The 12,500-nt window shown below is 40.6% G+C and overlaps 1 protein-coding gene across 2 annotated transcripts in view; it reads left to right on the top strand.

Annotated features, from left to right (window-relative positions):
* LOC125030608 (aldehyde dehydrogenase family 16 member A1-like) overlaps positions 1-6,647 on the top strand; it is a 13,299-nt gene extending 6,652 nt beyond the window's left edge. Inside the window, exons 5-16 of one of the 2 annotated variants that reach the window (XR_007115410.1) lie at positions 403-563; positions 820-917; positions 1,100-1,297; positions 1,735-1,859; positions 2,185-2,293; positions 2,731-2,830; positions 3,136-3,263; positions 3,416-3,564; positions 3,671-4,109; positions 4,646-4,752; positions 5,053-6,179; positions 6,211-6,647. Coding sequence is in view for 1 of the 2 variants with exons in the window: in XM_047620756.1 (XP_047476712.1) it covers positions 403-563; positions 820-917; positions 1,100-1,297; positions 1,735-1,859; positions 2,185-2,293; positions 2,731-2,830; positions 3,136-3,263; positions 3,416-3,564; positions 3,671-4,109; positions 4,646-4,752; positions 5,053-5,245 (1,807 nt within the window). In the remaining variant the exon portion in view is untranslated. Of the gene's footprint in view, positions 1-402; positions 564-819; positions 918-1,099; positions 1,298-1,734; positions 1,860-2,184; positions 2,294-2,730; positions 2,831-3,135; positions 3,264-3,415; positions 3,565-3,670; positions 4,110-4,645; positions 4,753-5,052 lie in introns of both variants that reach the window. The other variant, XM_047620756.1, reaches the window with a different exon arrangement.
* The last annotated feature ends 5,853 nt before the right edge of the window (positions 6,648-12,500 follow it).

A 12,500-nucleotide genomic window follows, 5' to 3' on the forward strand; every position in this document is an offset into this window, starting at 1 on the left:
TCATAACTAGTAATAACTGAATCTGAAAAGTTGACAGGCATTGAACAGGGCCGTGGGCATTATTATATATTGGTCGGGGGCCACAGAATAGAAGAGAATAGAAGAGGTTGGGAACAACTGCTGTAGGGTCTTGAGAAGAAAGATTTGTTACTTGTAGGTAATGGCAGATCAGTATGGGGGCTAATTCCCAGTATATAACTATTTTTTGTATATGTTTTCCATTTATACCCACTGTAGAACCTCATCCTCCTCTTTCCCCTTATGTAAAATTTTCTAGAGGTGTCAGTGCTTGTAAGTGCTTTGGTATTAGAAGTGACTTTTTCATACCGGTGAAATATAAGACCTTTCCAAGTTTCCCACCATCCTTAGCTTGCCATAACTGAATTTCGTGCTTCTTCCCAGCCTCCCCAAAGGAGTCTTCAATGTGGTGACAGGAGGAGGAGCCATGGGATCCCTCCTTGCCACACATCCCGATGTCGACAAAGTAGGGTTTACTGGGTCTACGGAGGTCGGTCAGATTCTTAGAAGAGCTACTGCAGGCACGGGCAAGAAGATCTCCCTTGGTGGGTACCTTGTCGCTCATATGTATGTAATTTATTGTTGTCCTTTTTCATTCCTTTTTTTTTTTTTGGGGGGGGGGGGAGGTATTATCCTTGCTTTTCCCCTTCTTAGATTTATTTTTAGTTTAGGTTTTGTTGAACTTGAAGTATTTTTGCTTTCTTCAGATTGAAAGCAGTACATTTGAATTGATATTTTTCCTCTCTTTCTTTCTCCTTGACTTTCTTTTTCTTCTACATATATCTATCATTCCCACAACAGAACTTGGTGGCAAGAGCCCTGTCATTGTGTTTGAATCAGCTGACCTAGATTCTGCTGTTGAGGGTGTTGTTGATGCAATCTGGTTCAATCAGGGTCAAGTAAGTTGGCATGCAAAATGAAATAAATCATAAAATAGAATGTTGTGAAATGGGGAGAAGGTTGTTATTGTATATTATTGGTATATGTTGATATGTTTTCACCTCATGATGTGTTTTGAGGTGTTAAGGTTTGAGAAAGGAATTGTTCTTTGTGTATTCTTTACTATTTCAAAACTTTGCAGGTCTGTTCTGCAGGCTCTCGTCTCCTTGTTCAAGAGCCTGTCTTTGATAAGTTTATTGATAAGTTAAAGAGAAGGATGGAGAAGATGCGTTTGGGATCTTCTCTCGATAAGGGCTACGACATGGGGGCCATTATTGATCCTTGCCAGAAGAAATTTATTGCAGAATATGTTGAAGAGGCTAGAAAAGAAGGAGCTGAGGTGAGATACTTGTAGAGAAGTTCATGCTCCTTTCTTTTCTTTTTTTCTTTCTTTCTTTCTTTCTCGCTTTCTTTCTTTCTTTTTTCTTTTTTACTCATTTTCTCTCAAAGTCTCTACTTCCCTTCCCATCATCTCTCCTCCCTTTCTCCTTTACAAATTTTCCTGCCCTCACTTCTTTTCTCTTTCTCTCTCCTCACTATTCTCTTTCTTCCTCCATTTCTGACTGTCCATCTCCCTGTCCTTCACATCCCTCCATTTTCTCCCCCTTCTAACCCTACCTGACAGTCTAGAATTTAAGTTCAAACACAGAACATATAAACCTGTTTCTCTTCTTTTTCTTTTCCCCTTTATTTCATAATCTCCATCATCCTCTTCTTCTAGACAAGGAAGATAACACCAGCTCAACTTCCTTCAGTACAGTTCTTGTTTTCTCATAGGTGTTCCAAGTAGAGGCACCACCTGGCTGTTTTTACCCACCAACCCTGATCACCGATGTTGGCACCACGTCGAAAACTGTTGTGGAAGAGATCTTTGGTCCTGTGCTAGTTGCTATGCCCTTTAGGTATTTTATCTAGTTATTGCAATTACTCTAATTTTAAAGTGTGTGTTTTATGGTTGGACTAACAGTTTACAAAATTATTAGTTTTGTGATAGTGATGTAAGAAATATGTGTAGAAGTCATATGTCGTTTGTTGTTTGATACACTCAGAAATTAATTAGAACTTCATAGTATTTGTTTTGTAATTGAGGAACATCATAGCAAGCAAAAAAACATATATTTGGTAGGCTTTAAAATCAGTTTAATTTTTGTTCTCATTTTAATATTGCTTCCCAAATTCTTACCCATATGTAACTCAGAAATTTGCAGTTCTTCTCTTTGCTTCCAGAACTGCAAAGGAAGCCATTGCACTTGCCAACAATACCATCTATGGCTTAGGTTCATCTGTATTTACAGAACAAATGACCTTGGCCATTGAGACAGCCAAGATGATAAAGGTATGGTGAATGATTGTATTTATATTGTATAAAGCCTACTGAATGATGTCTTTGTAAATGATAAAATGATATTTTTTAATTAATAAAATTTGCATTTATAAAATGCTATATATATAGGGAATGCAGTGTTTAGAGAGTGAAATCTATTTGTGCAATTGTTTTTTTATAAAGGTAATATTAGTAATAGATTAGTAAGAGTAGAAATAATAATAATTATTACCATTATTAATACATGCTTAACCTTCATAATATCTTATGTTAAGAAAAAAAAGTGATTTTATGCATCTCAGGATAGAAAATCATAATAAGTGAGGATAACAACAATGATAACAAGAATTGCAGTATACAGTATGTATCAAAAAAAAAAAAAATGTGCATGTGAATATGTGAATATATAAGCATAAACTTTATAACTTCTGTCTCTGAATTGAATGTAGGCTGGGGCTGTGTGGATCAATTGCCACAACATGTTTGATGCTGCAGCAGGATTTGGGGGTTATAAGCAGAGTGGCTATGGCAGAGATGGAGGGAAGGAGGGTAAGTGAGAAGCCCTAACCAGCATAATTGTTCTGTTGTAGCAAGAGAGAGGCACTGAGAATCCTTTTGTGGAAAACATAATTCTTTAGTAGCAGGGAAGGAAGGTTAAAAACTTTTTTTTATGTTTAGTGCTCTTGTGATACACTAGTTGAGAAATATGATAAGTGAAGAAAACTCAGTTTAACATCAGTAAGTAATAAACCCTCTTTAATATCCCATTAGAAGTTAATTATACATTCATTGATATCACTGTCAAAGTGTTTTTGTTTTGAGGTGATAACTTCCCTCCTTTTCTTGTATTTCAGGACTCTTTGAATATGTCAAACCATCATGGCAAGGGCGTTTGAGCTTTGTCCCACCTGAGATTGACCTGAACAAGTTTGGTGCTTCATACACAGCAGATCGTCCCTCTATCAACCCAGCCATGCCAGAGGTAAAGCATTTTAGGGATGTCTTCTTGAGCATGATGAGATAGGTTTTTATTTTATTGAAGTGGGTATGTGCAGGGTTGTTTGTGTTTGTAGACCATATTTTTTTATTGAATAGCATAAGCAATGAGGGCTCACTAGATGTTTAACATTGCAGATTATTAGTGGAGATAAAACTCTACCCCTTATTGATAAGACGTACAAACTCTACTATGGTGGAGCTCAAAAACGGCCTGATGGAAACTACTGTCGTGTCATCAAGAATGCTGAAGGAAAAGCCTATGCCCTTGTCGGTGAAAGTAACAGGCAAGTGACTATTTGGTTTTCTTTATCTTAAAAAAGCTCTTCTTTGAACAAGTATATCTTCTGTTGTTGTTGTTGTTGTTTTTCTTATCTTTCTTTTTTCCTGTAGGAAAGATGTCCGTAATGCAGTGGAAGCTGCAGCCAAGGCCCAGCCAGGATGGGACAAGCGCAGCGGATTCAACCGTTCGCAGATCCTCTTCTACTTGGCAGAAAACCTGGAGCAGCGCCGCCAAGAGTTTGTAGACCACCTCACAGTTCTGACTGGGAAGAGCACCACAGAGTCAGAGAAGGAAGTGGACGCAGCCTTGGCCCGTCTCTTCCACTGGGCAGCCTTCTGTGACAAGTATGGGGGAGCTGTGCAGGAGACACAGCTCTATGGGACAGTGCTCAGGATCCATGAGCCTCTGGGAGTGATTGGGGTGGCATGTCCGGATGAAGCTCCTCTCTTAGGCTTTATCTCTCTCGTGGCTCCAGCTATAGCCAGGGGGAATGCTGTGGTTGTCGTTCCCAGTGAGAAGTATCCCACTGTTGCTCTGGCTTTGTATCAGGTGGGTACAGTTAAAGTTCTGGTCTTTTTAGTGTCCAGAACCACTGAACTGATTTCCAGTAAATTTTATTTCATTTCATAAAGTGTTACTACATGTCTTGTTTCTTATTTATCTTTTTTAGATTTTCATTATCCTCAAACAGTAAAATATTGTCTTTTCAGCTATTTTTTTTATCCTAGACTTTTGAATTTTACTTGTAATTTTATTTATCTTAATTTAATTTGTCTCAGGAATCTAAAAAAATGTATGCCTAATTACTAGACATGAAGAAAATGCATGAAATAATATTATTTCAAGTACAATTCCACAAAATTCAGAAGGATAAAGTTCTTGAATAATTAGTATATATGATAGCTATATGAAGTCAACTTTCTATCCCAGAACAGCATTGTATTTCAGCAGTTTGATCAAGCCTTATCTTTTTTCCCCCCTGAATAGGTCTTAATAAAGTATAGAGAATTGGAGGAAGGAGCAGGGCTTACCTCCATGCTAATGTACCCTATATACCCCAGATATGTGATGCTCTCTTTCCACAGGTGTTGGAAACCTCTGATCTTCCTGGAGGAGTAATCAACATTTTGACTGGGGCCCGGGACCACGTAGCCAAGTATTTGGCAGAGCATCAGGATCTCCAGTCCATGTGGTAAGTCAGCAGATTTTGAAATGAATTGACCTGCTCTTTTGTTGGATATCTGTGAATATTAATTTTGGCTGCGTATGATATTTATAATTATATATATGATTGTGTATTATGGATGTGCATCAGTATCCATGCTAATATACATTAACCCTAGTATATAAATTTATTAGATTAGAATGGAAACATCATTTTTGCATTCATTATTTTTTTTTGTGTGTTTGTTTTTGCTGATTCAACGTAAGGCATGAAAATTCCAATACACTACCAAGCTGCAAAATAAAACATGTCATAATTCATTACCAGGTATTTTGGAAGCCTAGAAGGGTCCAAGTTTGTAGAGCACACATCAGCTGTGAACGTCAAGAGGACTTGGGTCAACTATGGCATGAAGCGGGACTGGTTTGACTCGGAGCAAGGCCAGGGAGAAGAGTTCCTGTATCATGCCATTCAGGCCAAGAACATCTGGCTTACTATGGGTGATATCTTTGCAAATTAAATGAGGGAGAAGGCAGGAGGGAGAATCCATTGTGTCGTAAGGTTTAGCATGACACCCAGTGCTTGGGGGGGGGGGGGGTTAAGAAGTGTAATCTTGAAATAGTGCCTTATGGAGATTTTTTTCCCAATAATGTCTCTTTTGTCAACAACTCCTTTTTTATGGTCTTGCTATCCTGTTATTTGTTCCTATATTCAGATAAGGTTTCCAGTGGGTTAAGTGTTTAAATAACATTAGACATTTTGGTTTATTTACGTTTTACAAAAGTTTAACCCATTATTCCAGTCAATAAACTAGATATACCTTTATATTGCATTTTACATCTTAAAATTCTGATTATGAATGTAATCCCTAAAAGCATCAGAACTCCATGCTTCAACAAGATAGACAGGTGAAAACAAAACTCAAAAAAATGTAACAAGGAAAAATTACCAAGTAAAATGACTGTTTTGTTCTGTATAAGACAAACCTGCTTCAGAAAAAGCAGTTTGATGTGTGACCCCTTTTACCATAGGTAATGATTATTCCTAAGTATGGCAATTATCATATATCATCCTTTGATGATTAAGTGTGTACAATTTAATGTGCAGACAAAATCAAATACATGAATATTTGATAGGTATTTGCCATATTTTTGGTTATAGGTAGAAAGTGACTGGAAAGAGCAAAGATTGTTGAACTAATAGTGGGATTCTGTATTCACATTGAAGAATAGTAATTTATCTTTTTAATGATATAATCATTAGATTTAACCCTTTGCAAGTCCATTTTTGTCAAGGAGAGAACTAGTTCCTCTAACTATTCAGTGATTGTGCCATATTTTGATAAAAAGAAGACAAATAAAGGAAAGCTCTGAATTAGAAAAACAAATCATCAGAACATATGTTATTTTAGATTCATTATATGTTGGTTATGTCATAGTAGTATATTAGAAGTAGTAAATGTATAAGTATTAATGATGTAAAAAGGAACATTCCATTGTTTTGGTTATTTTCAAAATGACATTCACAAGTAGATTTACTAAATAGAAGTTTTTGTTATATAATGTTTATATTTTCTACATCAGTACAATGTAATGTGGATACAAGGCAAACCAAAATATTTTTAACACATTGCTGTGAAGACATGGTAATGAAAGGTTAAAACTGAAAAAGGGAAAAATCTAATTTTTCATGCTTTAAACTTTCTGGTGAGCCAAGTTGCAGTCTTTTCCACTTGTAGTTTGTTCCTCTTCGTATGAAATAGAAATTGCTATCATCATTTACAGTAAGCAAGAACTGGATAATGGGAGCATTTCTCTCATTAGAATTAATTATTTTGATATTGAGATACTGTCATCTTTTCAAAATAATTTAATTCATATGTAAAGTGGTTATATAGTTTAGATAAAAGTTATTGAAGGTTATGTTCATTTATTTATATATATTCCTCAATCAGACATGACATCACACTGCTTGGATCTTGAGAACTGCAGAGGCACAAGAAAAACAAGACTGTAGAGGTTTTTGTTCGTCTTCCAGGGGTTTTTACCTGATGATTCCGATGGATAGGGGTATAGCCCTCAAATTTCCTCCCCCCCAATCCTTTGCCCGTTGTTGTTGTGGGGGGGCTTAGGAGACGAAGACTGAGACCCAATGCTGGGGAACTCCTCAACCTTGGGACTCAGCCATCGACTCAACTAATTTTGCATAGTCTTTTTTTCCCACTCATACTTTTCGTTTCAGTTTCTTCACCAATCCCTTCTACTATCCACCTCCTAAGGTGTGAGAGCCGTGCTGAAAGGATGAAAGGCTGACTTTATGTCAGTCCTGAACGGCCTGAGGGAACCATGGGCACGGTATTCCCCTGCCATACCTGGCCCTTACCCCTCAAGGGGACCCTGAGGGTTAGACTATTTTTTTTCCCCAACATACTCCAGGCTTATGGCCAATAATGAAGACGTAACCCCACTCTTAGGGGCAATGAGGCTTGCCCCTTTTTCAAATAGCCCCAATCCCAGCTCTCCTTTAACCACGGCTCCGAACACTGTAACAACTCCCCCATCATCAATGCATACTAGTACAGTATCAACCCTAATCAACAACCAACCCCCAGGAGACATTTCTACTCTCCCAACATGCTCAACTTCAACACCTTTACTCCCACAACCTTCTTTATCAACCACCCCATCTCCCCTTATTACTACCTTACAACCTTATTGCCCACCTCCCCGTAACACTACCCCCCTCAACACTACTCCCTCCTCCACACGTCCCCGCACTTCTACTACCCCCACCTCTACAAGAATCGTAAATATTATATTTAGCCCAGCCAAATGGGACCGATTTTTCGTGATCCCTCCCACAGCTCCCTACTCTCAAAACACCCTCCTCTTCCAACAATGCCTCCAAAAACAAGTAGGCAAAGTCTCTTTCCATAGCCGACCCGACCACTCCCGTCTCGTCACAGTAACAACTGAAAACCAAGCTATAGCATTAACAAAACTAACTGATCTATGTGGTAATCCCATCCCTACAGAACCTCATCCAACCCTCAATACTTGCACTGGAACTGTCTCTATCTCCCCAACAGATTGCCCAATCCATGACAAAGAATGGTCAGATTGTGGAGAGGACTTACTCGCTTGTCTCACAGACTATGATGCAACATATGTACAATGCTACTCCATTCCTCCCAGAGGAAATCGTAAGAAATCCATCAACATTGCCAAAATTACTTTCCGTAGACATGACCTTCCCTTAAATGTTTACATAGGTGGGGAATCCCTACCTGTCCGACCATACCAACCTCCTCCTCGTCAGTGCCAAAATTGTTGGCATTTAGGACATCCTGCCAAACATTGCCGTTCCACAGCCAGATGCCCGATATGTGCCCAACCTGGCCATACTCGATCAAATTGCTCTGCACAATCACGCACATTTGCAAACTGTGGCGGCCCCCATAATGTATTTTATAGAGGCTGCCCCACCTACAAATTTGAGTCTGAGGTAGCAACTCTCAGATTCAGACTTGGACTCACTCTACGTGAAGCCAGACAGAAAGCACGTCGACAAGGCTTTTCTCTTACCCCCTACTCCAGTAATGTCGCTCACTCTGCCAATTCCCATACCTCCCAAGCTCCTACACCCTCTCCTAAATTCCCCTCTTCTACCTCCTACCTTTCCCAGTAAAACTCTTTTGCCATTCTTAACCCAGACACTCCAATCTCTACCCTATCAAATTCTTTTGCTATCCTAAATCCAGACACCCCAACACCTTCCCCTCTCCCTCCCCGCACTACCCGCAGCAGACAGAATAAACGTTCCACCCCCTCTTCCCCTACCTCACAATCACCTCCACCTTCCTTTGCCCCTATTAATCAGACACCAGACTTATCTCCCCCCCCCCCCCCCTCACAAGAAAACCTTTATCTCACAAAACTCTGCTACCAACCCCATTACAGAAACTCTTGAAGATATCCAGAACTACATAATAGAATCCCAAACTGATACTCATCCACCTTCAAATTCTACAATTCCCGCTCCCTCCACACTCAAAGTGACTGCCGATATCCATCCTCCTCCTACTCATATTCTCCCTACACCCAATCCTCCTACCCCATCCCAACAAAACCCATCCCCCCCGACTCCACCCCTATCGTCGCCGTCTTCGAATTTTACAAACCCTATCCCATTTATCCTGGGGCTCAGATCGAAAAACTCTCCTTCATCTTCATGTCACCTTAATCCTCTCCACTCTAGATTATGGATGCCATATCTACTCCTCTGCCTCAACTTCTCTCCTTGCTCACCTTGATACAATCCACCACTGTGGTCTTCGCTTAGCCCTAGGTGCCTTCCGCTCCTCTCCAGTTGAGAGCCTGTACACTGAATCAGGCATACCATCTCTCTCTCGACGCCGTGCCCTCCTCTCTCTCCGATGTTATGCTCGATTCCACCAAATTCCCCTCACTAAACTAACTATCCCACGATCCCTACTACCTTTGCTTCTTCTCCACGTTTACCTACTCCTTTCTCCACTCGCATGGATAATCTCCTCCCCCATTCCCCTTTTCCCCATGTCCGACTCCTCCCGTTCTCTGTCCATTCAGTCCCTCCATGGCTTATACCTTGCCCCCATATTTGCTCCTCTGTCTACCCTGACCCACCAAAATCAAATATTCCTCCTACTGTCCTCACCCATTTCCTTGACCATGCCTCCACTCATTCCTCCAGTATTCCCGTCTACACTGACGGCTCCTAAACCATCTCCGGTGCTGGTTTTGCAGTAATCTTCCCAACCTCGTATTTTCAAATACCCCCTCCCTCCTGAATCCAGTGTTCTTACTACAGAACTGTATGCTCTCGTTTTTGCCTTAAAACACATATACTCACTACCCTCTTCCTCTTTTACAATTTTTACTGACTCCCGTAACTCATTAGCTCTCATAAAGTCAATACACACGACCAACCCCATTGTTCGTAAGATCCAGAACTGGTTGTTCTACCTGTCCACACGTCATAAAACAATCAAATTTTGCTGGGTACCCAGCCATGTTGGAATCCCCGGCAATGAACAAGCAGATACTCTAGCACGCTACGCTGCTATGTCCACATCAAACCAACCACGTTTATCACATATCCCAGCCACGGATTATTACCCACACTTTACATCTTCTTGTATAATCGATGGCAATCTTTTTGGTCAAGTCTCCACACTAATAAATTACATACTGTAAAACTGTCAATCTCCTCCTGGTCAGCTCCATTCCATCGGAACAGACGTTGGGAGACGGCCCTCGCCCGCTTACGCATTGACCACACCCGTCTAACATACTCCTATCTAATGTCACAATCCGATCCACCCCTATGTCCCTTATGTAATGTTCATCTTTCAGTCCCACATATTCTATTGTCATGCCCACGTTTTGAAGCAGCCCGTACCTCTACTTTCTCCCACCTATCCTCCCTACATAGACATCCCAACTTATCAGACATCCTCACAGAATCTCACACTTTCTGCTTTGACAACCTGTTTTCCTTCCTCATACGCATATATATCCTTCACTTGATCTAACCCCTTTACATTACCTCATCCGACCCTAACCCATTCACTCGCCAATCCCTTAACCCAGCTTTAACAACTTATCACTAACCCAAACACCCTTCACTAACATTAACTGTAGTGCTACATGACCTTAGATGTCTAGCACATTTATTTTGCCTTTAACCATTAACCATTAACCTCGAATTGCCTTGCCATTTTTACCAATCAAGGAAGAAGTTTGCCAGAAAGAAGAGGATGCAGTATATCTCAGATTGAATGCAACGGAATTGAATTCTTCCTTTTTGTACTGTATTTAATAGTATTGCTGATTCAAAAATAATCGAATTCCTGTAGCTAGAACAGTATGAATTACCTGGTATCCAGTTGCCTTTACTGGCTCGAAAGTGCTCCGTGTAACACTAATAATGAGAATTTAAGGAATGATAAATATTGAAGAGTGATATGGATTACGCCTGTCACTGTTTTTAAGGACTCGTGAATCATTTACATTTCTTACTATGAAATCTACTGAAGGATGAATATAACGTTATTAAACCCATTTCAGTCCAGTTCAGGCGATGGATATGCAGTAAGAAATATTCTGAGAGCTATATGAAGAAGAAAACACGAATATAATAAAGATATATTACCTGCAGAATACAAGCTCCTTAGGGAGGAGTATCTTCTGCGAGGCCGTGAAGAAGAATACTATTAAATGATATTGTTTGGTTTATTTCCACAAACACTGGTTTGTTCAATTTACATAATACAGATACTTACAATAACAGGTGAATAGAAATATGTCATTCATATGCAAAATATCCACGTATATGACAAATACAGCTTACGAACGTAGCTGGAGCCGACTAGATCATCCCAGCGCAACACCACAGTCAACCAGTTTGACGCTAGTAACCTCTTCCATCTTCGTGGCCGAGATGAACACGTCGAGGCCACTCTCCACCCGTCCGTACGCCGTGGGGAACTCCGAATTAGCCTTTCCTTTCGTGCAGACGCAGAAGAGGCCAAACCCTTCGGATCCTCTCGTCACATCTTCAGGCAGACCAAAGACGAGTCCTGGAGAAACTGTACGTTCGACGCCCTTATCATAGGGCAAGTAAGGAGGTCCCCCTGCACCAGAGAAACGTCCTCCGACAATGAACTCGCCAGGAGCGTCTTTGTTGACGACCTTCCGCAGGATGGAGCCGGCATAAGAACGACCCAACTGGCCCGTGCACAGGATAACGTAGTGACGGCCCCGAACGCTCACCGGGTTCAGGCGGATGAAGACCCGACGCGCAGGAGAGTCAGACAGGGCAATGTCCAGGAAAGTCAGTGTGTTGGTTTCGTTCATCTGCTTCAGGGCATCGTCGTACTGAAGGATGAATATAACGTTATTAACACCCATTATTAGTCCAGTGGATATGAATAAACAAATATTCTGAGAGCTATATGATGAAGAAAACACAAATATAATATTAGATATATTACCTGCAGAATACAAGCTCCTTCGGGAGGAGTATCTTCTGCGAGGCCGTGAAGAAGAACCTTTCCGTCTTCTTGTAGGCTAACTTTGGCAAAGAGACGCTGGCTGTCTAAGAACTTCGTCGCATATACTAAGTTAGCTTTCAGCAGACCCTTTAAATGCATGTCCGGTTTGCGAAGGTCCTCGGCCTGTAAGTGATAATAAAACCATGAGAATTCAGGGTTTTGAAATGCCCAAATGCTATTCATTAAGAGTATTAAAGACAACTTCGTATATATTAGAAAGACTCCGAAATAAAGCATGCTTACCGTAAATCTCATGCTAGCAAACTCGGCAATGTAGTCGACCTTTGTTTTGAGGTTATAATCGCTGTCCGCCAAGTACACGGGGATACAACCATCGTCGTGTATTTTCTTGTACAGGGAGTGCAAAGGGACACAACGATCTCCATGCAGACCTCCATACATTATCTTCAGAGCCTTATCAATGAGCATCCGAACCTGCGAAAAATAGCTTCGGTAATTCAAGTGATTTTGAAACGAACTAGTTTAAGAATTAGATTACTGACTGAAAGCATATCACAGAATAACTACAACATAAAAAATACGACCTACCTTGAATGATATATGCACAGACTTGATGTTGGGAAACGTCTCTCGACACTTTTGGTGCCACTCTTCAGCAACAACTTGGCACTGATCGGCATTGCCAATGGCTGTCACTACTTCCTGAGCGGTTTCCACGGTC

The sequence above is a fragment of the Penaeus chinensis genome, chromosome 11 (assembly GCF_019202785.1).
Source record: "Penaeus chinensis breed Huanghai No. 1 chromosome 11, ASM1920278v2, whole genome shotgun sequence".
NCBI classification, from domain to species: Eukaryota; Metazoa; Arthropoda; class Malacostraca; order Decapoda; family Penaeidae; genus Penaeus; species Penaeus chinensis.